This window comes from Aedes aegypti, chromosome 3, assembly GCF_002204515.2.
Source record: "Aedes aegypti strain LVP_AGWG chromosome 3, AaegL5.0 Primary Assembly, whole genome shotgun sequence".
NCBI lineage: Eukaryota > Metazoa > Arthropoda > Insecta > Diptera > Culicidae > Aedes > Aedes aegypti.
In genome coordinates, this window is record NC_035109.1 from 276,617,858 (window position 1) to 276,641,084 (window position 23,227).

The 23,227-nt window shown below is 36.4% G+C and overlaps 1 protein-coding gene across 8 annotated transcripts in view; it reads left to right on the top strand.

Moving 5' to 3' along the window:
- LOC5574686 overlaps window positions 1-23,227 on the top strand; it is a 211,466-nt gene that overhangs the window by 129,001 nt on the left and 59,238 nt on the right. For all 8 annotated transcript variants that reach the window (XM_021851252.1, XM_021851253.1, XM_021851246.1 and 5 more), the window contains exons 4-5: window positions 8,294-8,552; window positions 18,214-18,419. In XM_021851252.1, coding sequence (XP_021706944.1) covers window positions 8,294-8,552; window positions 18,214-18,419 — 465 coding nt within the window. The remainder of the gene's footprint in view (window positions 1-8,293; window positions 8,553-18,213; window positions 18,420-23,227) is intronic.

The following is a 23,227-nucleotide window of genomic DNA, read 5'->3' on the forward strand; positions in this document are numbered from 1 at the left end:
TGTTATTTCAAGTTATCAAATGCAAAGCATTGGCACTGAGCCAACATTTTTCTATAATGGAGGATCTTCTCAGCTTGATCTAATTTTAACTAACAGTGTTTCCCGAGTTTTGCGTTTCAACCAAGTTGACATACCAGTCCTTTCAAATCATGACCTTTTATTTGTTTCATTAGATTTTAACTGTTCAGTCCAACCAAACATAGTTCAATATCGTGATTATAAAAATATTAATGTGGATGATCTAAGAAATGCGTTTGACATGTGCGACTGGGCGTATTTTTATTCCCAAAATGATCCTGACGTTTTAGCAAACTTTTTTAATTCATCAATTTTGTATTTACATGATCAATATGTTCCAATAAAAACGTTTACTTCAAAAACCAACATGAACCCATGGTTTAATAATGATATTGCCAAGGCTATAGTCGATCGCGATTTAGCATATAGACAATGGAAAATTTCTAATGATGACAATCATCGCACTTTGTTCAAAAGATTACGTAATAAGGTCACGGACCTAGTGCACAAGTCTAAAGAACGTTATTATGCTACCCAGCTTAATCCAGATCTCACGTCAAAACTTTTGTGGAAACGATTAAACAATATAGGTATTGGAAAATCGTCTACTTCTGACGTTAATAATTACAGTGCAAATGATGTTAATGAATATTTTGTCAGTAATTATTTAGAACCAGATGATCATTGTCCATTTGTGCCTTACTCAACTCTGCGTTCTTTCAATTTTGATGAAATCAGTGAAGTTGATGTAGTGAATGCTTTGTTTGAAATTACATCTCATGCTGTTGGTCTAGATAACATTTCCCCTAGATTTTTGAAAATTATTTTGCCTTTGTGTTTAAATCAAGTGACCTTTTTGTTCAATAACATCATCAGAACACACAAATTTCCGTCTTCATGGAAATATTCCAAAATTATTCCTATAAAGAAAAAACCAACTGGTAATTCAATCGAAAATTTTCGTCCTATAAGCATATTGAGTGTTCTTTCAAAAGCTTTCGAACGTATTATCAAAAACCAAATATGTAGCTATGTTCTCGAAAACAAACTGCTGAACGATTTTCAATCTGGATATCGACCGAACCATGGAACCAAAACTGCAATGCTTAAGGTTCTAGACGATATAGGAATAATTATGGATGGTGGTAAGCCTGTTGTTTTAATACTGCTAGATTTCTCTAAGGCGTTTGATACCGTTTCGCATAGTCGACTATGTAAGAAACTTGCATTGAATTTTGGGTTTTCGAACAATGCTGTTCAACTTGTCCACTCTTACCTGGTGGATCGTTCTCAAGCAGTGTGTTGCAACGGTAGCATGTCGACGTTTTTACCAATTAGCTCAGGAGTACCTCAAGGCTCCGTCTTAGGACCAATTCTATTTTCGTTGTATATAAACGACTTGCCTAATGTACTGAAATATTGCAGAATTCACTTGTATGCTGATGATGTACAACTATACTTTGATTGTTCCGAATTGAATGATTCTGAAATCACGTTACGTGTAAATGAAGACTTAGATCGTATATTTACGTGGTCAATAACAAATCGATTGTCTTTGAACGTCAATAAGTCGTATGCAATTTTTATAGCGGAACATACAAATCTCATCAGAAAACCGAATTTATTATTGAATGGTTCTAGTTTGCCGTTTGTTAACTCGGCATCTAGCTTGGGAGTGAAAATCCAGGAAAATTGCGAATGGGACTATTACTTGAGTGAGCAGTGTGGTAAAATATATGGCAAGCTTCGAACACTGCATCTTTGTGCCAGTTTTTTGCACACTGAAACTAAACTGAAATTATTCAAAGCGTTAATTCTTCCTCATCTTATTTCGTGTGATTTTTTATTAACACAAGCTTCGTCTGTGTCTTATAACAAGTTGAAAGTTGCTTTAAATTCATGCGTTCGATTTGTCTTCAACTTGACAAGGTTTCAACATGTTTCGCATCTACAAGCAAAATTAATAGGATGTCCGTTTAAAAATTTTGGGAAAATGAGATGTTGTTTGCTAATCTATCAGATTCTTAAATCTCAAGAGCCTCACTATTTATTAAGCAAATTGAGACCTTTGCGGAGCATTCGTTGTCGGAAATTCTCTATACCACGTTATCGTACTGCCAAACGCGGAAATTCATTCTTTATCAGAGGCGTTGCAATTTGGAACTCATTACCTAATAGTTTAACACTTCAAACATCAGAAGCTGCGTTTAGGAGGGAATGTATTGAGCACTTTAATAGTAATAATTTTTGAAAAACAGTTTTTAATCGTATCATTTGTTATTTGTAAATTGTGTTGAGCTATCTACCATCAATATTTCTGCATCAATGTAACATTTAAAAAGGCAGATGCCTTAAGTTGCGTAATAAATGATTAATAATAATAATAATAATATGCTCTCAGCGCCATTAAGGTATTCGTCGAAGTGCTGCTTCCACCTTTCGGTTACCTCACGCTCGTCCGTCAAAATGCTCCTATCCTTATCCCTGCACATCTCGGCTCGCGGCACGAAGCCGTTAGGGGATGCGTTGAGCTTCTGTTAGAACTTACGTGTTTTTTTTAGACCGGCACAGCTGTTCCATCTTCTCGCACTTCTCCTCCAGGCGGCGTTTTTTCTCCCTAAAGAGGCGGGTCTGCTGTTGCCATTTCCGTCTATAACGTTCCACGTTCTGTCGGGTCCCTTGCTGCAGCATGACCGCCCGCGCTGCATTCTTCTTATCTAGAATCTGAGTACATTCCTAGTCGAACCAATCGTTCCATCGACTCCATCCCACGTATCTGCTCTGCTCTGGTAGATGGTATGATTATCTCCAAACGTTCGCACCATTGATTCCTTCAAACATACTTCCTGCTCCGCAACGATGCCGAATCCGCGGTCCGTCAGCACGTTGGCGAGTATGCGTGTGATCCCGATGAAGTTGAGAGATTTACAGCTCCACGTATCGAGCTTCCAATCGCTAGTCCCTTTACGTCGCAGTGATCTTCGCCGATTGTCCCGGTTTGTATTTTCTCGTTGATTATTCGTTGCTTGATTTTTTTTTATGGCTGGCTTGCAGGGCCTGACACCAACCCCCTAGATTTCCGGAGGACCATTCCCCCTAAATGTTCGGAAGACCATAGTGCGCAGCTTACAGTCCTTCTCTGGCACTCGGACGATGATCAGCCGACCCTGAAATGGGGAATAGACGCTGTTGTGAGCCGCTCCAGGTATGCAGAAGCAAAAGCAATTTCCTGCTTCCCTGTCAGCATACGACCAGAGTTCTCACCGGGGTTGGTTAAGTGATCTTCTATAAGGTTACTTGTACCCCGGGCAATACCGCGAGAAGGTAGGGATAGGAGTTGCTGGACAAGTGGCTAAGGACCACACAAAGGGGTCTATTTTATTCCTGCAGGTACGCGAGGTACCAATGGTACGCCATCCCCAGCCATTTACCGTGCCATAATAAAGGTTTATTTGTATAAATTTAGAACCTTCGACAGAGTTTTATGCATCCTGTAGAAATCAAGAGCAACACTTAATTTAAAATTTTTGTTTTCTCGGGTCACGAGTGTCGCAGCTAATATGTCAATAGTGCGCTGTGCTCATAAAAATCGTAAAAATGCAGCACCACACCAAAAAACTGATTTCAAAATGCGGCGAGTTGAGGCGCGTCGCGAGTCTTGCTGGCATGATCTGGTTTGGTGGCGGCGCGACAATATTCCAAATGCACCCTTAGCATGATGAAGGTTTATTTGTATAAATTTAGAATTAGAAGACATTTTGAACGCTCATAGTTGTTATTCAATTGATCGGGTCCTTTGTGGGCCCAGAGGAATTGTTTGTGTTTTAGTTACACGCTGGTTTTTACGAAGCCCAGATGTATTTCGATCCCTTACCAGCCCATAAGTATTCTGTTTCATTCGAGGCCCGGAATGATGTTGGTATATTAGAATCCTAAAACTCTAACTCGACGGCGCACAGCTGCTTTGTTGCTTTAATGGCCCACAGCTGCTTTGGCCTTTTGATGGCTCAAAGCTGTTATTTCCTTTTAGATAGCCGTAGCGGTAAACGCGCAGCTATTCAGCAAGACTAAGCTGAGGGTCGTGGGTTCGAATCCCACCGGTCGAGGATCTTTTCGGGTTGGAAATTTTCTCGACTTCCCAGGGCATAAAGTATGATCGTACCTGCCACACGATATACACATGCAAAAATGGTCAATTGGCATAGAAAGCTCTCAGTTAATAACTGTGGAAGTGCTCATAAGAACACTAAGCTGAGAAGCAGGCTTTGTCCTAGTTGGGACGTAACGCCAGAAAGAAGAAGAAGAAGGGGCCAGAGATTGTTTGGTCATTTGAATATCCAGAACTGCCTTGGTCCTTCGTCGGCCCAGAACGGTTTTGGTCCTTTGGAAGCTCAAAGAGAAATTTATCCTCTGGAAGCCCAGATTGATGCCCGGAGGCATTGTTTTTTTACCCTTGGTGATTGTTTACAACTTGTTGTGTCTAGTTATGATCCATTGAAGATTCTACCTTTGACGGATTCATATATTTCGCTTGTTCTCACACTGTACTCACAGAACTTTCCGGTTCCTGGTCAAAAATGTCTATCGTAATTAAAAGACAGTCAAATTTCAGTGACGACTTCCTTCGGAAGGGAAGTGAAGCCGTTGGTCCCGAGATGAACTAGCCCAGGGCTAAAAATCTCGTTAATAAAGATAGAAAAAATAAGGACAGTCCCTCACAAATTCTGATTTTTGCATACTTTAAGACATAAGATTTGTCTTTAATATTCTAAGAATATTATTTTATGCAATATAATATTTAAGATTTTTAAGGTAGTCGTAGGATCCCTTTTGAGGGATTTTACTTTATGTTTCATAAATTTGTGCAGGGACTTCCTATAGAATTCCACTAGAGGGTTTCCAAGCGTTGTTTTTTTTAATTGCTCCAAGACTTACTACAGATAATGTTCCAGGAATCTGCCTAGATAAAAAAAAAACGATATTCAATATTTCTTTCTGACCTTCTCTCTAGCAATTTGATATGAATTTCTAATAAGATGTCGCTTGAATGTTTTCCAGTCGTCCGAGAATACGTATTCCTGAGGAATACTTGAAAATTTTTCTTGAGCAACTATTGAAGAGATAGCATTACGAACCTCATAGAAAATCCTGTGGAAAAGGGATAACAGGAAATCAAGATGGAAATTATTTGGTGTTGAATGGCAAAATTCAGAGGAATTACTGGTTGACTGGAGGTGGAAATCATATTAAACGTTGGATTGCATGAAATTTATACTGAAAAACGTTCTACGTACCACAAAAACGGTAGAAATATGTAATTCAAGGAATTCGCTAACAGTTACAGTACTTAGTAGAGTACTAATTGACAATATAAAAGTTTTGATAATTTGATGTTTAAACACTATAAAAATTCAAAAAAGTTTTTGACTACCCTTGTGGGGTAACTTGCAACAGCTATTTTGATCTCAATTGTTTGATATTTCTTGCCTTGTATTATCGAAAACACATGAAAAGGCCAAATTGAACATAAATTTGTTCAGTAACATTAAAATTTTTGTACCGCAATTAATTCAATACACGTTTGGTACTAAATATTGAAAATTTACATGAATCGCATTATTATTAGAATTAGATTTATTTTATTCATGAAAATAATGAAAAAAAAAAAAAGAAAATCTGTATTAAAACTAACTTGCAGATCTGCCATTGGGAACTTTCTGCATGAAGTATGATAAAAGTTGTTTTAGAACACCAACAGAGACCATTTTAAAACATACATATCAATATGAGGTACGTCGCTTTGATTTGAATTTGTATAAGCAATAAGTTATGTGACGCATAACCTAAATTACAATTGTATTTGTAGAAAAGTTGCATTAAATCGTTTTAATGGCTTTCCAATTACTGTCAAGACTTATAATATGCTAGAATTTCCCCGTGCGAACACCCTATGCAATACTAATGATGTTTTCAATCGATTTGATGATTATTATGAATAATTCAATCAATAATAATTAGTTTTCTAAGAGTACAGTAGCTGTTTCTAATTATCGACATTCTTTTATTGCAGAAAATTATTAAATGATCATAATAACACGATATAGGTTAAGTTTACAATAGTGTACTTCAGGTGCAATGTGTGTTGCATGTTACCCCACATCAGGGGTAGCATGAAAAATGTATATTTTTCGTCTCTCCTGATCCCAGGAATCCAAATTCTGATAAAATTTATATCGCGTGGTATTCTTCACGTGGCGATTAGGATACTAGATGGTTTTTGTCTCATCGGAATCCTCAAATTTTTCATCCATATAGCTTTGAAGTTGAAAATTGTTGCAAGTTACCCCGTTTGACGGTATTCAAAAATTCAAGAACGTCTTAAAAACTCCGAGCGAAATTCTGGTTATAATTTGTCTTCATAAATTCAGGAAAAAACATCAAAGAATAACTAATCAAAACAATGCGTGAAGTATCGAAAACAGTAATTTTGTGATACATCGATAACAAATTGTCTTGGAGATCATTCGACTCCCGATCGAAATCCTGGCTACACCCACGGGCAGGCATTCAACGGTTCATTCATCGACGAGAGGAGCGTAAATAGAAAGTTTTCCCGCACATGATGACAGCGCCGCCGCTGGGCAGGGAAGGGTTCGGGTAGAAATTGCATATTGGATTTATGTGATGAATTTCCACTAAAGCCGTACGCAAACTTCCGGTGACGATTGAATTTCTGGTAAATTGCGAATGCTGCCGAGCGGAACCTATTGCCAGGGGGGGGTGGATGATCCATTGGAAAGCATTGGAATGAGTGTATAGGTGGGAAGTAGTAATTCAAAGCGCTGCCGCGGAGATCCGGTTGTGTTTGATGTAATTTATGTAATGGCACGGATGCGACACAGTTTATTGGATTGCCACCTGTACTCCCAAAGTGCTCTTCCTCACTAGGAAAGCGGTTCGCGGATCGATTGAAGGGTAATGAATCGTGATATTAGTTTTCTGGGAAATAAAACTTGAGTTGATTTGGTAAATATGTTTGATCGGTAACACTTATCTGAGATGATCGGTAGTACTCCATTGAATTAGGTATTTACGATTTTTCGAATATCACCTAGTCGCAGACAAAACAGGCCTCTTGTATAAGATAGCAAAATATTTGAATAATCAACATCAAATTTACTTTTTGTAGTGAGTTTTAGCTATTTTCATTTTCCCTTTCCAGTATGAATCCGTTGGCGTAACCAGGGCGCCTTCGGATTAAGGTTCATACTCAATAAGATTCGAGAACCTAACTATTTGAGCATGCATGGGAATTATTATAGCTCGCAAGGTTCCAATGCCACGCATTATACTATGTGTCGTTGTTGTCAAATCTTGGTAGAGTATAATTATATTAGCTAATATAGGTATCAATCTCGTTCATAATCCATAATGTCACTGGTGTAGCTTGCAGATCTGGAGGCCTGTATTCAAAGAAGTCCTTGTATAACCTTCAATGGTCTTTCCACTCAAAGCTTGAAAAAAAAAAAACTGGAGCTGAGGAGAACTACAAGGTAGTCGAAATATGTGTATCTGTCAAATGAGGGCGGAATTTTAAGGTATAATACTCAAATCTACTTTTTGACTCTCTTTCCGATGAAGGTCTATCAGGCTTCTTGGCACTTCAAGATAGTGTCCGATACTGGATGCCACTATTATCAAAATATTAAGCTAAAACTTGCAATTACATTTAGGAGTCTATTACTTTAGGCATAAAACTTCATACCAAGTGATCGATGCGTTATTTTTATATATCAGCGCGGTAATTGCTCCAATCAAACGTGTGTCTGCTGTCATTATCGACTACTAGTAGAGACATTCCGTCTGATTAGTAGTAATGACAGCGTAAGGTGCTAATGGTGACAGGTAAAAGACTCGTTGCTTGTAAGCATCACATCCGTCACTTCTACTCTTTGTCACGAACAAGAGTGGAAAAGTTTGCTTGAAAGCCATTTGCAAAGCGATGGAGTTATGCTTCGTTTCATCACTCTTCATTTCTAACCGACACCGTTGGCAGACGATCGTCTATAGAAGAAGCAGTAAATAATAATTATATAGGTAATGGTTCATGAACGGTCGACACTAGTTAAATGCCACCGCATTATTAGCGTGATTATTATTTTAAATGATACCCCGTGAAGATAACTATTAACTTATTTATGTCCTTCAGTTCGATTCTTCACAGCCAGTCAGTGGACATCTTTCTGATTGCTCATTTACCCTTATATTTTTACAGAAAAATACACACATCGTGTCGTGACTATTGTTGTCGGAAGAAGAAATTCAACCGTTCGATCGACCCTTCGGTGCAGAATGCCGTGGCCGCGACGTTCCGTCAAAAAGCAACCACGTCTTCGTCTTCGGATAAATTCGCAACCAATGGCGAAGGGAAGGCGACATCCCCGTCCATGAGCTCTCCATCGCCAGTGCAAGTGTCTCAACCGGTGGAACGCCAATCATCTGCACGGCGAAGATGCGAAGGTAGCACCGTTAATGTACGTATGACACAGCACAAACAAAAAATCGTAATCACTATTGTAAAACGCCGTTGTTCTTCGCACGGTTATAGAAAGCACTAGGGTAGAAGCACCTGTTCAGGCCATAGTACCAGTCGTAGCCATAGTGGAATGTACACCGTTTTATAAGGCAAATCAGCATGAAACATTTCATATTCTATACATCAGCTCTCATGATATAGCTGCTTTTTACTTTTCCGATTTTATAAGAAAACCAAGAGAACTGGTTCAATTCCCTTATAAGTGCATCTGGTTAGAGTATTCATAATTTGGCCACTCTCATAAGAAATCAATGTGATTGACCAATTTAGGAATCAAACTAAATATTTTGCCGAAACTGGTTCTAGTGGCCTATACTGCGAAAAAAAGGTTTCCATATAGTTCCAATATTTTTCATGCGAAATATGGGTTGGAAGCTTTCATTTGAAGTAGCACTAAGGATTTCCATACATTTTTCAAAAACGCCCATGAGAAAAAGTCTGACCAAAACCGGTACCTCTACTCTTATTATCTATCTACAAGAGTTTGAAATCATTTTCGGAATTGCCACACAAAATAGGCCGTAGGAATGGGTAGAAAACTGATGATATGATAATCTCAACTAAGATACGGTTGACATGCATTTTTATTCTTGAAGTGAGCTATTTGTTGTTGTTTAGACTTACCCATCAGTAAAATGAATTCTTCCTGTCCAAGAATTTTGACTCTTGAGTGGGGCTTGAACACGTGGGGAGCATTCAGAAGCGTGTCCGCTCAAATATCGAAATTCTTTAACCCAGTGAATTTTGTTCACATGTGAATAAGTCAATTCTTGCGTAACTTTTCAAATTACCTATCTATCATTGATTGGCTCTTTTTTACCCTCTCTTTAATCAATAACTGTGTTACATCAACCTATTCTGTTTTGAATTCCGAACATGAATAATGTTCGGAACACTCGACTTTTTATAGTGGGTTTCAAGAAACTCAAATTTCTTCACTGGGTGATGAATCCTGCTATGATTCAAGTCTTCTACATTTGAAAGTTCTGAAAATATGATTTTTTACCTTTGAAGTTGGCACTGTTCGGAATTTGAGACAAAACGGTATGTCCTTTTGGGTTTATGCCTAAATCGCAATATTATCTTCGCAGCACTAATCCGGAGTCGCGAGTTGACCCTCTCATGGGAAGATTCATACGAAGTTAGATGCGAACTATCTGTCAACGCTGAATGACAACCATCCGATGACTTCTTGAATGGACAAAGTGTCACACAGTAAATAAACAAACTGAACCGAATTCGACTTTGTTCGCTAGTTTTCAAAAGTTGCAAAAAGATCTTGATATTTTTCATTGAATTTGAAAAAAAAAACTTTGAGATGAACAACGTAATAACAAGTAACGTCCGCCGGAAGTACGCTAGCTCAAATACAGTTTACCACGCCATGTATGGGTATTATTTCTTGGGAATTGCAAGGAAAGATTTAGCGGTGATTTACGGAAAATCGTTGTCTTCAATTTGCGAATGGATCTCCAGATATGAAAAGATGGGATATTTCTCTCGAAAGCAGCAAGAACAAGTGTACAAGAAGTTCAGCACAATTATGCGCCAATGGATTATTGATTTGTACCTGGAGGAACCAGTTTTGTTTTTGGAAGAAACTAAGCAAACATTTCAGCTTCATTTTCATCAAACAATCAGTGTTTCATCGATTTGGGACATCCTGCATAAAGGGATATTCGTGGAAATCAATTGAACGTCGTGCAATTCAGATCCGTAATGACGAAATAATCCGTTTTGTTAAGGAAGTGATGTCCATTCCCTGGGACATATACAATCTCGTATTCCTTGATGAGGTTGCATTTGACAACCGTGATATGTTGAGGAATAAGGGATATGGAGTTGTGGGGGAAAAAAATAATTTACAAAGGGGAGTTTTGTAGAAAACCACGCATTTCATTTTTATGCTTTTTGGGCTTGAACGGAATTGTGGAAAGTTTCTGGACTGAAGGAACTTTCAACAGGGTGAAATTTTTCGACTGTTGCAAGAAATTCGCATTGAATAACATTCATGTTCAGCGATATCCTGGATTTCATTCCATATGGATCATGGACGGAGCTAGGATCCACTGCGATCCGAACACAATCCGTTATTTGCGCTCTATTGGAATAATTCCTATTTTTCTCCCTCCATACTGTCCGTTTTTTTAACCCGGTAGAAATTGCATTTGGTTTGATGAAGCAATTCTTGAGACAACATAATCACGAAAATTCACCTATTTTGAGAGATATTTGTTCGACAGTTGCTAAATTCCAAAACTTTTCAGCCAAGGGCATTTTTGAGCATTGTGGATACTATTCCCGGGGGTTTTCTTGCCTGAAAAAGGATTGGATCAGGACGTGAAAGGAATGGATTTCAACATAACTCCACTTTGATGTGAAGCAGCCATTTATTGATAAAACAATCGAATAAAAATGTATTATGGTTTAAAATTAAAATACGTTTCAACGTTTTGTTTTCAAAAAGAAAATTTTGAAGAAAATCTCGAGTTCAATTCGTTCAAATCCTTACGCATGATCAGTGTCCTCACAATCCGTCACCCGTGATGAAAGGTTACAACTTAGCTCTGATTCTTCAGGCCGTAGGCTTGATTCCATTGTGTCGAACAGTTCTGATCCAGCAGCTCCTTCAGCTTTCATTGCACTCAACTTGTTGGCAACACCTTGGATGATGGAAAGGGCCAATGATACATCCTTTTCGAGGTCTGCAACATCTCTTGCCCATCCGGTGTTGACAACATTGGCCACTATCATCCCACGATGCATCGCCTGCAATCTAGCCGATTCTGACACTGCAGCCCATCGAAAGTATTTTTCTATTTCGAGAGGGGATGCACTTTCGTTTTTCAAGCGATCTTTTTCATGCGCTGGTGAAGAATTTACATAATTCGCCCATAACAGCCATGAACTATAATGGCCTTCGATGTGCGGGTGAGATGAACGTAGTTCTTCTGCAAGTGCTGAATCATCGCGACTGGATGTCGCCCCCGATCGGTCGGGGTTTTGCGGAGAAATCAAAACTTTTTGGAGCTTCTGATGGTGCGCGTTTGTTTCCACATTCAATGAATACACAAACACGGAAATTTTCATCTCCTGGCTTCTCCATGTACGTAGCACTCGAGGTGTTATGTTGGCTATTGCGACCTTCTTTTTTGATTTATTCTGCAACATCACAAACTCGCCAATGTCCTCGAAATCAGGCAGCTCTTTTTCGCTCCACGACGGCACACCATCACGAAATTCCACCTTCCGATTCACATGATGCTTGGCTGTATTCCAAATACACCGAAGGATGTCATCGAGGTTGTTCCCAACGATATCTTTGGAACAAATTTGTCCTGGGCATAGCTGGCTTCGATACAGTTTGCGACAGAATGTTCCTTTGAACCAGAAAATGTAGCTCTCGGGTGCACCATCCGGGGCAAAATCTTCGCCAAGTGCTTCAGGCTCGGTTGTAGTTTCGGGAGCAGAATCGATGGAATCGTTGTAGTTTTGGGAGCAGAATCGATGGAATCGTCCAAAATAGTGTCTAACTCGGGCAAGGGCAGTCCCTGTTGGTTTTCGTCCAAAGGGTCGTCTTCTAGCCGAGAAACTCATCACTGCCGTAAGATCTGATATTGAAATTTAATTATGTTCATTTCGAAATTCAACTACTTCCCGGTCCATTTCTGCAATGATTATCCTTTTACTATCGCAATAAGTTTTTTTTTCTCGAAAAACAAGCTCGATGAACAAATATTTACCTCGCCGAAAACAGATGATTGGATGAAATCAAAACATTGGGGCTGTGGATCTGACGTTTGTTTTTACACGCAAGGGTGAGGGTGCGCATATTGGATCTAATTATTACACAATATCTAATCGAGCTGTTTTTTCTTTATTTTACGAACATAAATTTCAAAACATGGCATTTTTATGTGATTTTTGGCAAACGATAATGGAAGATAATGAAATTAGCTTAATAATTTCTTATTCAAATAAACTCAAGCGGTACATAAGGAAAAAACTGTTTAACCCCTGAAAAGTCTTTTTATTTTACTGTGCAAGGAAAAGTTCGTACCTTGCAAATAGAGTTACGATTGCATTTTGAGTTTAATAAAAAAAAGTCAATATATTTCCACAGTCTACCTAAACACAGCATTATTAAACTAAGGTTAAACCAGCATCAATCATCTGATAACTAAAGTTGTAAAGATTAAGTTTAGTAAAACTATTATTATCGACTAAAGTAGTAAATCAAGGTTGAGAGCATCAAAGTGCGGTGCAAATATAAATAAACCCAGATGTACACTCAGAAATAATGAAATTCATAAATTTACTTTATTTTATTCATTTGGTAGCTTAACAAAATTTATTCGTTGCGAATGCTTCAATTTTATGCATTTAAGGTCTATTTTTCATATTCAATTTTACTATAATGAGTAAAGCGACAAAATGAGTACATTTTAGATTGACAATGCAAACCAGAAAGTCGGGCCATTGTATCAAGTGTTCCACAATAATAAAAATGTGTTTGATGATTGTTAATCATTTATATATTTGATAATCACCACTTAATTGCGAGAAAATGGTAAGGAATAGTTATAATCCGTCAAGATAGTGAAGTTTCTTATCAATAATATTGTTTATTTTCCTGAAATCCAGAGTCAGCATCTTCGAAGCAGTTAACAATTCTTCCCAATCGTCGGTACGCCAATTAGTTACATAAACCGGAATCTCACCAACGTAAATTTATGGACATTATAGTGACTAGCGCAGATGTCTATGGAGGAAATGCCGGGGTTATGTCAACTATGTTGCTGGAAAACTGGAACTGGCTACAGCAAATAAAACGACGAGAACTTAATAAATTAATATATTTTGTAATAAATATAATAATTAATAAAAATAAAGTTTTGCATATCGATTGCTCAACGTAAAGAGCTGCTAATTTAAATTTAGCAATTATAATTTCATTAATAATCATTCTAAAGCAGATCAAAAATAGTCTTAAAATGCATAAAAACTATGCATTTTCGAATGGATGACAAATCTACATTTAAGATTAAAAATAACTAAAAAATAGTCTTTGGTAAACTAAACTGCATAAAGTTCACTCTGTCTTCTCGCATTTTAGATATTTTATGCATGAACCCAGGCAAACTGGGATTATGCATGAAAAATAGTCATAAATGACTTCATTTATTTGTGAGTGTAACCGATTTTAGCCATATCGTCAACAATGGATCCACCATAAAGCAAGTTTTGTGGGATATAACGAAACTATTAAAAAGATGAGCATTTGTGAGTCATGTCGTGGTTGTGCAAATATCGATGTTAACGATAATATCGATATAATCGATTCTAATTTAACTATGGACCCAATATTTTTTCGATATCGATAAATCTATTAAATTTCTATAATTACCCAAAATGCATAAACCTTTTTTTTGGAATTTAACGGATTCAAAAAATACTGTACAATTGCTGAGTAGAGCATGTATGGAAAGAAAAATGGCAATGTAAGAAATCCATGTTGCAACAATTGGTCTTGAAGACAACTATTAACCAAAAATTGGCGTTTCACTTTCAACTCATGTATGTTCTCGCGATGTATGGACGGTTGGTAGTAGACACATCGTGAGACAATGGGCGGTATGAATAAAATGTAGTAAAGTTGAGTTCACTACATTCTCGGTAGTAAATGCTACATGTTGAACACGAGTGGAACATGTTTGTGTAATTCTACTTCACTACACATTTCAAACAAACTACAAACAACGCGTTGGTATGAATAAAAGTAGCATTGACTACAAAGCTACTGGTAGTTAGATTCAGAGGTTGCTACTCATGCTTTAAGATTGTTGAAATGAATGGATTAATTAAAATTTGAGTAAATATCATGTGGAAACGATGTCAGCTTTGAGATTTCTAGCTAAAATTCCAAAATTCTCAGAAAAATCCTTGTTGTCAAATCATTATAAAATTCACATGCACATAAAGGGAATTGTTATCGCAAATTTACACTTCAAGTCGTGTAAAGTTACATAACCTACATGAATTTGTTTTCATGATCGATTACGCGACGCATAGCGGGAATGTAGTAATATTCATATTTTCACATGATTTGTCGTGTGAATAAGTGACAAATTTGGCATCCCCTTTATATGCATGAATTTATTGATTTTACGCTGCACTCTGAATGGACTTTTTTTTAACAAGCAGCATCAGTCACTTGTTGAGATTGTTGAATTGAATGGAATCATGTGAGTTAAAATCATGGACAATTATGTGAGCAGTGATATTTCGAAAGAGAATAGCCAGCCATGATGTATGGCAGACATTTTTGTAATCGGGCAATTTTCATTATAATTTAGTTAATTCGTTACGAAAACGTGAAAATTCGGATACTATAATTTTGAGAATTGTAACATCCAAGATTCTCGGATTTCCTTGGGAATTTCAGATTTGTTTTATGAAATTCTGGGATTCCGATGCATTTTAGATTTCATTTCTAGATACCTAATAATTCTGGGACTTTTTAAGGCTTTCTGGAATTCTTGTGGCAATATTAAAAGTCCGAAATCTGATTCGATTATTGATCTTTTGAAATAATTTTGGTATCTTTAAGAAGGTATTTCTGATATTTTCAGATTTTACATCAAAATCTCAGTACTGGAATTCAAAAAAGTCTAGTAATTTCATAATTTTATGTTGCTGTAATCTCAAGATCTCTTTTTAGGACACAGATTTTTAGGATTCCAAAATTCTCAGTAAAATCTTTGTGATCAAATTCACATGCACAAAAAGGGAATGCTAGATTTATCGCAAATGTGTACCAGTTTTGGCCATAGTGGTTCCCTATTTGGCCATACGGGAAATTTCGATAACTTTCACATTTTAAATCTTTTTGAATGTTTAAACATATAGATATATCTTATATGTTACTACTACAACACAAACAATCTTTCAAAATGTGAAAACATTCAAATAATTCCGTTTGACGAAATAGGGAACCACTATGTCCATAACTGGTACACCTACCCATGATTTTATTGATTTTAAGTGTCACTCTGAATGGAACTTTCTTAACGTGCAGCATCACTCTGCACTCTGAATAGAATTTTCTTAACGTGCAGCATCAGTCACTGCTCATGTTCGAAAGTAGTAGTACCTATATGTTCGAAAGGTTTTTATTCATACCAAAAGTGTAGTAAACTTTGTGGATTTTGTTTTTGAGTAGATGCTACATGTAGTAAAGTTCAACGCTTTTTTTCATACCGCCATTATAATCGATCCCTCTGGTTACGCCCATGCGTGCATGATATCGAACGTCATCATCAGTATTATTGTGAACGTGGTAAAACATGACGAAGACAATTTTTTGATATTATTAATATAGGCTGACAAAATCGAGGGCTGACAAAATACAGTACTGTATTGAAAATGCTCTTGCCAGGAGCATTGCAATTCCAAAATGTGAAGTAAAATTTGAATCCTTGATTATAGACGATAATCATAATCTCTTGATCCGTCTTAAAAACGTGAGGATAAGGTAATTTCAACGCACTCGCGATCCTGCTATGAAAATTATATGGCAGGATTTGCAGAAAGAAACCAAAAAACGTTTTGCAAAATAAAATATCTCAATTGGACCCTGGCTCTAAGCCCTTTTAGAAATTATCTAAAATTTTGAAAAACCCTCAGAAACCAATACCGGCATTGAAAGAGGAAAACAAACTATTACTTATTACGTAAAATAAACGGGTCACAGTCTTTTCAGCGAATTTCGTATTTATTCGGCAATAGCGCTTTAAAACTAAAATATAAATTTTTGGCCACCTTTCCTACAGTTCCTAATTATGTCTATTTTTATTCACATTCTATCTATATTCACATTCACAATATGCAACGTCTACGTCGTTGTTACCGTCCTGTACTTTATATAGTCAGTATCGACTGACCTCGAGACCTATGCGTAATATAGATTCTGTTTAAGTCAGTTTTAAAGTCTTAGTCTTGAGCCATTCATTCAGATTTACACACTGTTGCATGGTTTTAGGAAGTATTTTAAGTGCTATATAAATTTTGATTCATTGTCGTAAGATTAATTATCATTATCCTTGTTAGTTTGAACCATCTTCTGCAAAACAATGATGAAATGGATTTTTCCTAACCACCCTTGTAGCTTATGTTACGTGAAACCACTTTGCCCTTTGATGTTCCCCTGACTAATGATGCCTCGAGGGCCAAAAGTCAGGATATGAACATTTTCATCAGTAATTCCACTCTCAAATCGGAACACCTACAACACTTCTCATCGTTGCAGGATCATACGGATATAGGATGCTTTTTAGTACAATCGCTCCACAGTGGCGCAGGGCTGGACATAACTTTAATTTGTCGAAGAACCGTTTCAAAACTAGGATTAAGAATATAGGTTAGTCATTTAGCCTGTACGATATTATTATCGAAGATGACCATACAATAAACAATAAACAATAACTTATGTTCCCAAAATCACTTGGTAACACATCTTTGTAGATTTTCCTATCAATAAGTGGCAGTTTCTCGATATTTGAGATTGATCATTTTTTTGGATCTTGAGTATGAAAAAATCAGCAAAATTTGACTGCTTTAAACACATCATGTGTAGTTTCCCTTGCAAACCTTAAACAGTTGCATTTCAACGAAATCATAATCGATTTTAGCTTAATAGGCTTCATATGACATCGAAGTTCTAATCCTTAAATTAGAAAAGAACTCTTTGTTTAAATTTTAATTTAATTTTTAATCCTTTTTCGTTTTACGTGTGTTTCTGGAAAATGACTCCCACACTATTAAGCAGCAGATAACACAGCATTACAAAAATTACATTTTTGTGTGTCTCGAAGATCAAATCATGAGTCTCTAGTCAATTTTGGGATCCTGAATTTGAAGTAGCATTCAGAAATTTTCCAGCACGTCACAATTTTGAGCTACAGCTCACCAAATTTGTATAGAATACTAGTTTTTATTGGATGTTTAAATTATGCAAATTTTAATTATGTAATATCAAACTTTTTTGTGGTCTAATCCTTCAAGTAAGCAGAATAGGACTTATATTTTCATATAGGATAGCGTACAATACAAAATAAACAAATTTCAATAAGAAAATGATTGGTACAGTATTATAATATTTTGTTTTCCATTGTAGATTGAGTTTTATTATGAAATTGGTTACATACATGCTATGTAACTGTTTCTTTGCGGCAAATAACGAGTGATTTCGTAGTTCAAACTAACGTTTTTGTTATATAAAACGAATTATATTTCCAGTGTAGATAACCATTTTCAATAGATTTGACCTATGTGAGGTTTTTTTCGAACTTTGTATGCAGGCGCGCCACTGTGCGTCCTAAGTGATGACACCGGACGGTTCGCAATAACCAGGTTCAGGTCGTCAGTGAAAAAACATTCACCGGGTTAGCGGCAGTTAGTGCGGTGGTCGGTGGTATTTTGCCGAGTAGCGTAGCATAAGTAGCAATAGTAATGAAGGTTGCGCTCAGATCCGGTGGAAATAAACGTGGAATGCTAATTTATATCCGTTCTTTCTGTTGTTTCTTTTTCATTTTGTTCAGCAAATTGCAATTTCGAGCAACGAGATCTACAGCATCGGAGACCCAACCGGATCCAACCAAGCTCATCCGGTACGGCAGCCGCATCAGCAGCAGCAAAATCTTCCCTGGCTCTACCGGGTGATTTTAATTGAAAAGGGACTCACAATTTGCGCCGGCACGTTAATCCACCCGAGCGTGTTGCTAACCACTGCAGTCTGCGTAATAAAGTAAGTGTTATTTGGAATTCTTTCATGGGAAGACCTTGTGTCATTTGTGCATATAGAGTTTCTCTGCGTTGAGGTGAAGTTTGCACGGCAGTTTGAATGGGCGTAGCAAAGGGGGTATTTCTTTCAAATGTTTTCTCCGTTCTTCAACTCAATCAAATTATAGCTTCATGGGAATATATTTTTAGTACACAAAGTCCTTCAAAGATCTAACCTGAAATTATCCAAAATATTGCTAGTAATCCACTACGGAACTTACACAGAGTTTGCCAAATTACGTTATAGGGTAGAAGCTCCGGTTTTGGCCATACGCCAGTTGTAGCCATAGGAGATAATACATTGTTTTACATAGCCAAAACATTACCACAATAGATCAACTTAATGGTCGCAGTGGTTCAAATCCCAACAAAAAAAAATAGCCGAAACATAAGAAAAACAACCCATTTTTCTTATAATTTTAACTCCCATACACCTAATTTGGCCAGGGCACTCCTATTTTGGCCACTCTCATGAGAAATCAATGCGATTGACCAATTCAGGAACCGAAGATAAATCTCTGGCCGAAACTGGTTCCGTTGGCCTATATTGACCAACGCGATTTTAAAAGCGAAAAAATGGTCGTAGCTCAGTTTTGATATTTTACACACATAATATGGATTGAAAGCTTGCATTCAACATATTTGTAGTATAAATACGGCTTCCCATTTATTTTTTATTGACATTTTTTTAGGCTAGCCAAAACCGGTGCTTTTACCCTATGTCTCCTCAAGTTTCTGCAAAGATATTGACAGAAAAAACTAGTTATTTAAAAAAATCTATGCATGAACTTTGCGAGGAATTCGTCCAAGAGAATCTTCAAGAAATTCTTCGAAGATAGCTTCTGGTATTTCTCTTGAACTATTTGTAGGTATATTTTCAAGAACTGTTTGGACAATTATTTTAGAAAGTATACTGTGAAGTATTGTGATTTGCAATGGTTCTCTGGCTATGAATTAAAGAGATAATTAACATTATCTTCTGCCAAAGACTGTACCGTAAATTCGGGTGAAATTGATCAGTAGGGTGAAATTGATCACCGTGTCACACGATTCTATTTCATCCCAAAGGAGCACAAATATCGAAGTAACCTGCAGTGAATGAATGTTGTTTGTCGTAACTATTGTCAAATTGTGTGCTCCGAAGTTTTTTGCATCAAAGAACGTTTATTTCTAAGAAAATAATGTACAATTTCAAAATCACGTGCAGTGTATCATTGACAAACATCCATAAACTTCTAGTTCTAAGCAAGAATTTGAGCATGGTATAAACCTGAAAGTTTGTGAGAATGCTCGAAATGTATCCCCAAACCAGATTTTATCGCCAAAACTCGTACCAATTGGCTCATTTGGTTGAAATATTTGATTTTCTGTTAAATATCAGAAAATCCCTGAGGAAATTGCAAACATTTAGGCGTTTTCCTCGTAATTCTTGAAATTTAACTATTCATTATTTTTATAAATTTTGTATTGTAAAGAATTTAGTAAGCATATTCGGATTCAGGGAGCTCTAATTTATTATATAGAGTCGTTTTAAAAACTTACAATGATCGCAATGACAAGTGATCAATTTCACCCCGAAATAAGATTCCCCGATTTTTTATTTTCGAGATATTTTTAGCACTAAAATGACATTCGTAAGAAAATGTCGGTACATGAGCCAATGAGGCTCACCTTCGTACTTGTTTTCCTGCATTCAGTTGTTTGGCATTATCAATATTATGGAAAACAGATAAGAAAAACCGTGAAAAATGATCAATTTCACCCGAAATTACGGTACATCATTTATACAGAATATTACTAACATTTGACAATAGACTCACACATTATTTGTTTGATAAATACTCAATACACCTTCGTAACTGACGCTGCACGTCACGAAATAATTGTACCTCGAATTTGTAAGAGTTGTTGGGCATTTCATAAATTCCATTGATAATGAGTAGTGTTTGATCCTTCGACCTTGACGCTTGCACCTACGCTTCGGGCAGTATCAAACATGTCGCGCGTAGTTCGCGTAGTTAAAAAGAAAAGCGCCGCGGAACGTTAGTAGTGTTTGATCTATTGATCGCGCCGATTGCTCTTGCGGGGACAAGTGATGAACACTTGGTTGTCGTACAATGCGCGAATCCGATTAGGCGTAATTATATAATGGATCGCATCACCAAACATTGGTGACTCTCAGATCTCTACCTTCTCCCACTAACCCATTATCCTTACCATGACAACTTTGGAGATGCAAAGGTATACTCGGTCTCTAGTAACAACGGTTGTCTAACTAACATTCCTTCCTTTCCCCGATGACCGTAAGGACGAGGCCGGTACTTTTCAATTTTGAGCTCTTGATTTGTGCACATTGAGAATGGTAAGCTAGACCCAAGCCCCATTCATTAAATCTCTGTACAACTTCGATTGTTCTGGTCAATCAGCCAAATTGTTCCAATTGTTCAGAAAGTAAAATTATGCAATAGTTCACAGTAATTAATTTAGATTAGTAAATTTCACCTTCTTTCTAACATGAGTTGTTCTTTTGAGAAAATCATAACTTTATACCAAAGCCAATCTTTGCAAGCCTTTAATTTGCTGCACTACAAGCTAAAAATAACAGCTTATGTTTGAAAGAAGGTAAAATTTTAATAGAGTTATTTGCCAATTGCTGAAAGGCTAAAATGTTCGCTAATTGTGCAACACTTCATAAGGAATACACGGACAGTTCAGCAAAAGGCCAGATTTTAGCCGTTCAATAATAGGCGAATTACCCTACTGTACTATTAACCGTGTGATTGTACCCCGTCTGGCATAAAGTCGTTTGATATAATGGTCGTTTGGCATAACGACCGTTCGACAAAATGAGAGATTTAGAATAAATATCAGCATTTTTTAAGCTTTTACCGAGAGATTGGACGCAAAAAATATTGCGGCATATTAAGAAGAAAGGACATTAAAAATTACGTTCAGAATCATTGGAGTAAGTGCAGTAATCGATTGTTCTTTTCGCTGATAGCTTGAGCTGATCAATGTTATCGATTGCCGCCCTTAGTTGGAAACAAAAATGTCTAAAAAATATAGCCTCAAAGAGCAGCCTATGTTTGAAAGAAGGTGAAATTTATTTAAATTTTAAATCAACAGTTTTTATACCTATAATTATGGTTACATCATATTTAGAAAAAAAAAAAACATCTAATGTTTGAAAGAAGGGTAAATTTGTGCCAAATATATCAAAATCTTCAGTTCAAAAATTTATTCCAACAGCGGAACTCAAAAGAAGAATTAATGTTCGAAAGAAAGGTAATTTCTGTAGAAATAATAAAATACTATTGGCAATAACTTTTCTAATATGCTTAAGGTACCGCGGGGCAAGTGGGAACGAAAAAAACGATAGTTTAAACAAATTGTTCAATAAAATTTTCAAATGTCAATATTTTTCAAATCCAACAACACAATCACGTTTTGGCAACATATTTGCTGGTGTGTTCATGAAACAAATCGAATAATTTCGAAATTGTTAAAACCTTGGAAGAAAGTTTTAGAATGATCCAATGGACGCAGTTACCTCGCTAAGCGGGGCAAGTGGGACACATCCAGTTTCATGCGTCAATCCACATCAGTAAGTCAACCATTACAATAATAGGATTGATAAGTCAAAGACTTTTAATTTTAAGTACATATTTGATGTACATAAGGGATCAACCATAAAATACGTTACGTTTTAGGAAGAAACCCTTTATTTAATAGTATGTCACCTCAATTTTAATATTAACTCAAAATTCCTCAATAAAAGCGTAAAGAGGAATTAAACATGTTCAAAATATATCATTTGTAAGTTGTTAATTAAAATGTAGCGCATAAACAATCAATAATTGACGAAATTATAAATATGTTTTGTTATTATTTATATGCATGGCAGAAAACCACCTTATGGGATGGAATTGTTTTCCATCACTACTTAATTTGGTAGAAATAACAAATAAAGTTCAAATAACATAGAAAAGTAATCGTTCTCATGATGCATTTCAAATTTCAGCTGTGTGTTTGTTCAATTTTGAAGTCGTGTTTCAAAAATAAAAAATTGATTAAAAATAAAGAATAATATCACTTTTCTTCTTCCTCTTATGCAATTACGTAATTAGAGGTTGATCTTTTTTGATAAAAATCATTTGATTGAATGTTTTAGTGCTACTCTCTAGCAAAATGTATGAAACGTGTACGAAAAGTTTTGATTCTGGTTTTTGTTTTGATAGGTCCCACTTACCCCAGGTACAAATATATTTTGGGGTAGGACAGACCATCGAAAATTTCATATGAAATGAAAACAAAATACTGGTTTATCGTTAGTAGCTTGTAACAATACTAAAAATTATAGCTTACTGATGGAAATTCGATTTAAAACACATTTATTTTTTGCGAGACAATGCAAGACGTGAAACGTGTCACAATTTGTCATGCAAGTTTAAAATGGCGCTGAACTGACAACTGTTACATGAACCACATGGTAATAAAAATAACAATATGTTTAGTACTAAATACATTCCTTGTCATTGTATCTTCAACTTTCTAGAAGAATACCCCCATGAAAAACTTTTCCTAGTTGAGCTATAACGAAACGCCCCACTTACTCCGGATTCTCACTTGCCCCGGGGTACCTTATTCAAGAGCATATGTTTGTTGAATAAAGTGACATTTTTGTATCAATTGACTCCAAAACAAGCCTGATGTCGTCAGAGGGATTCAATAGAAGCGTAACATTTAATGTCATTTTAAGAAATTCTTGGTTTC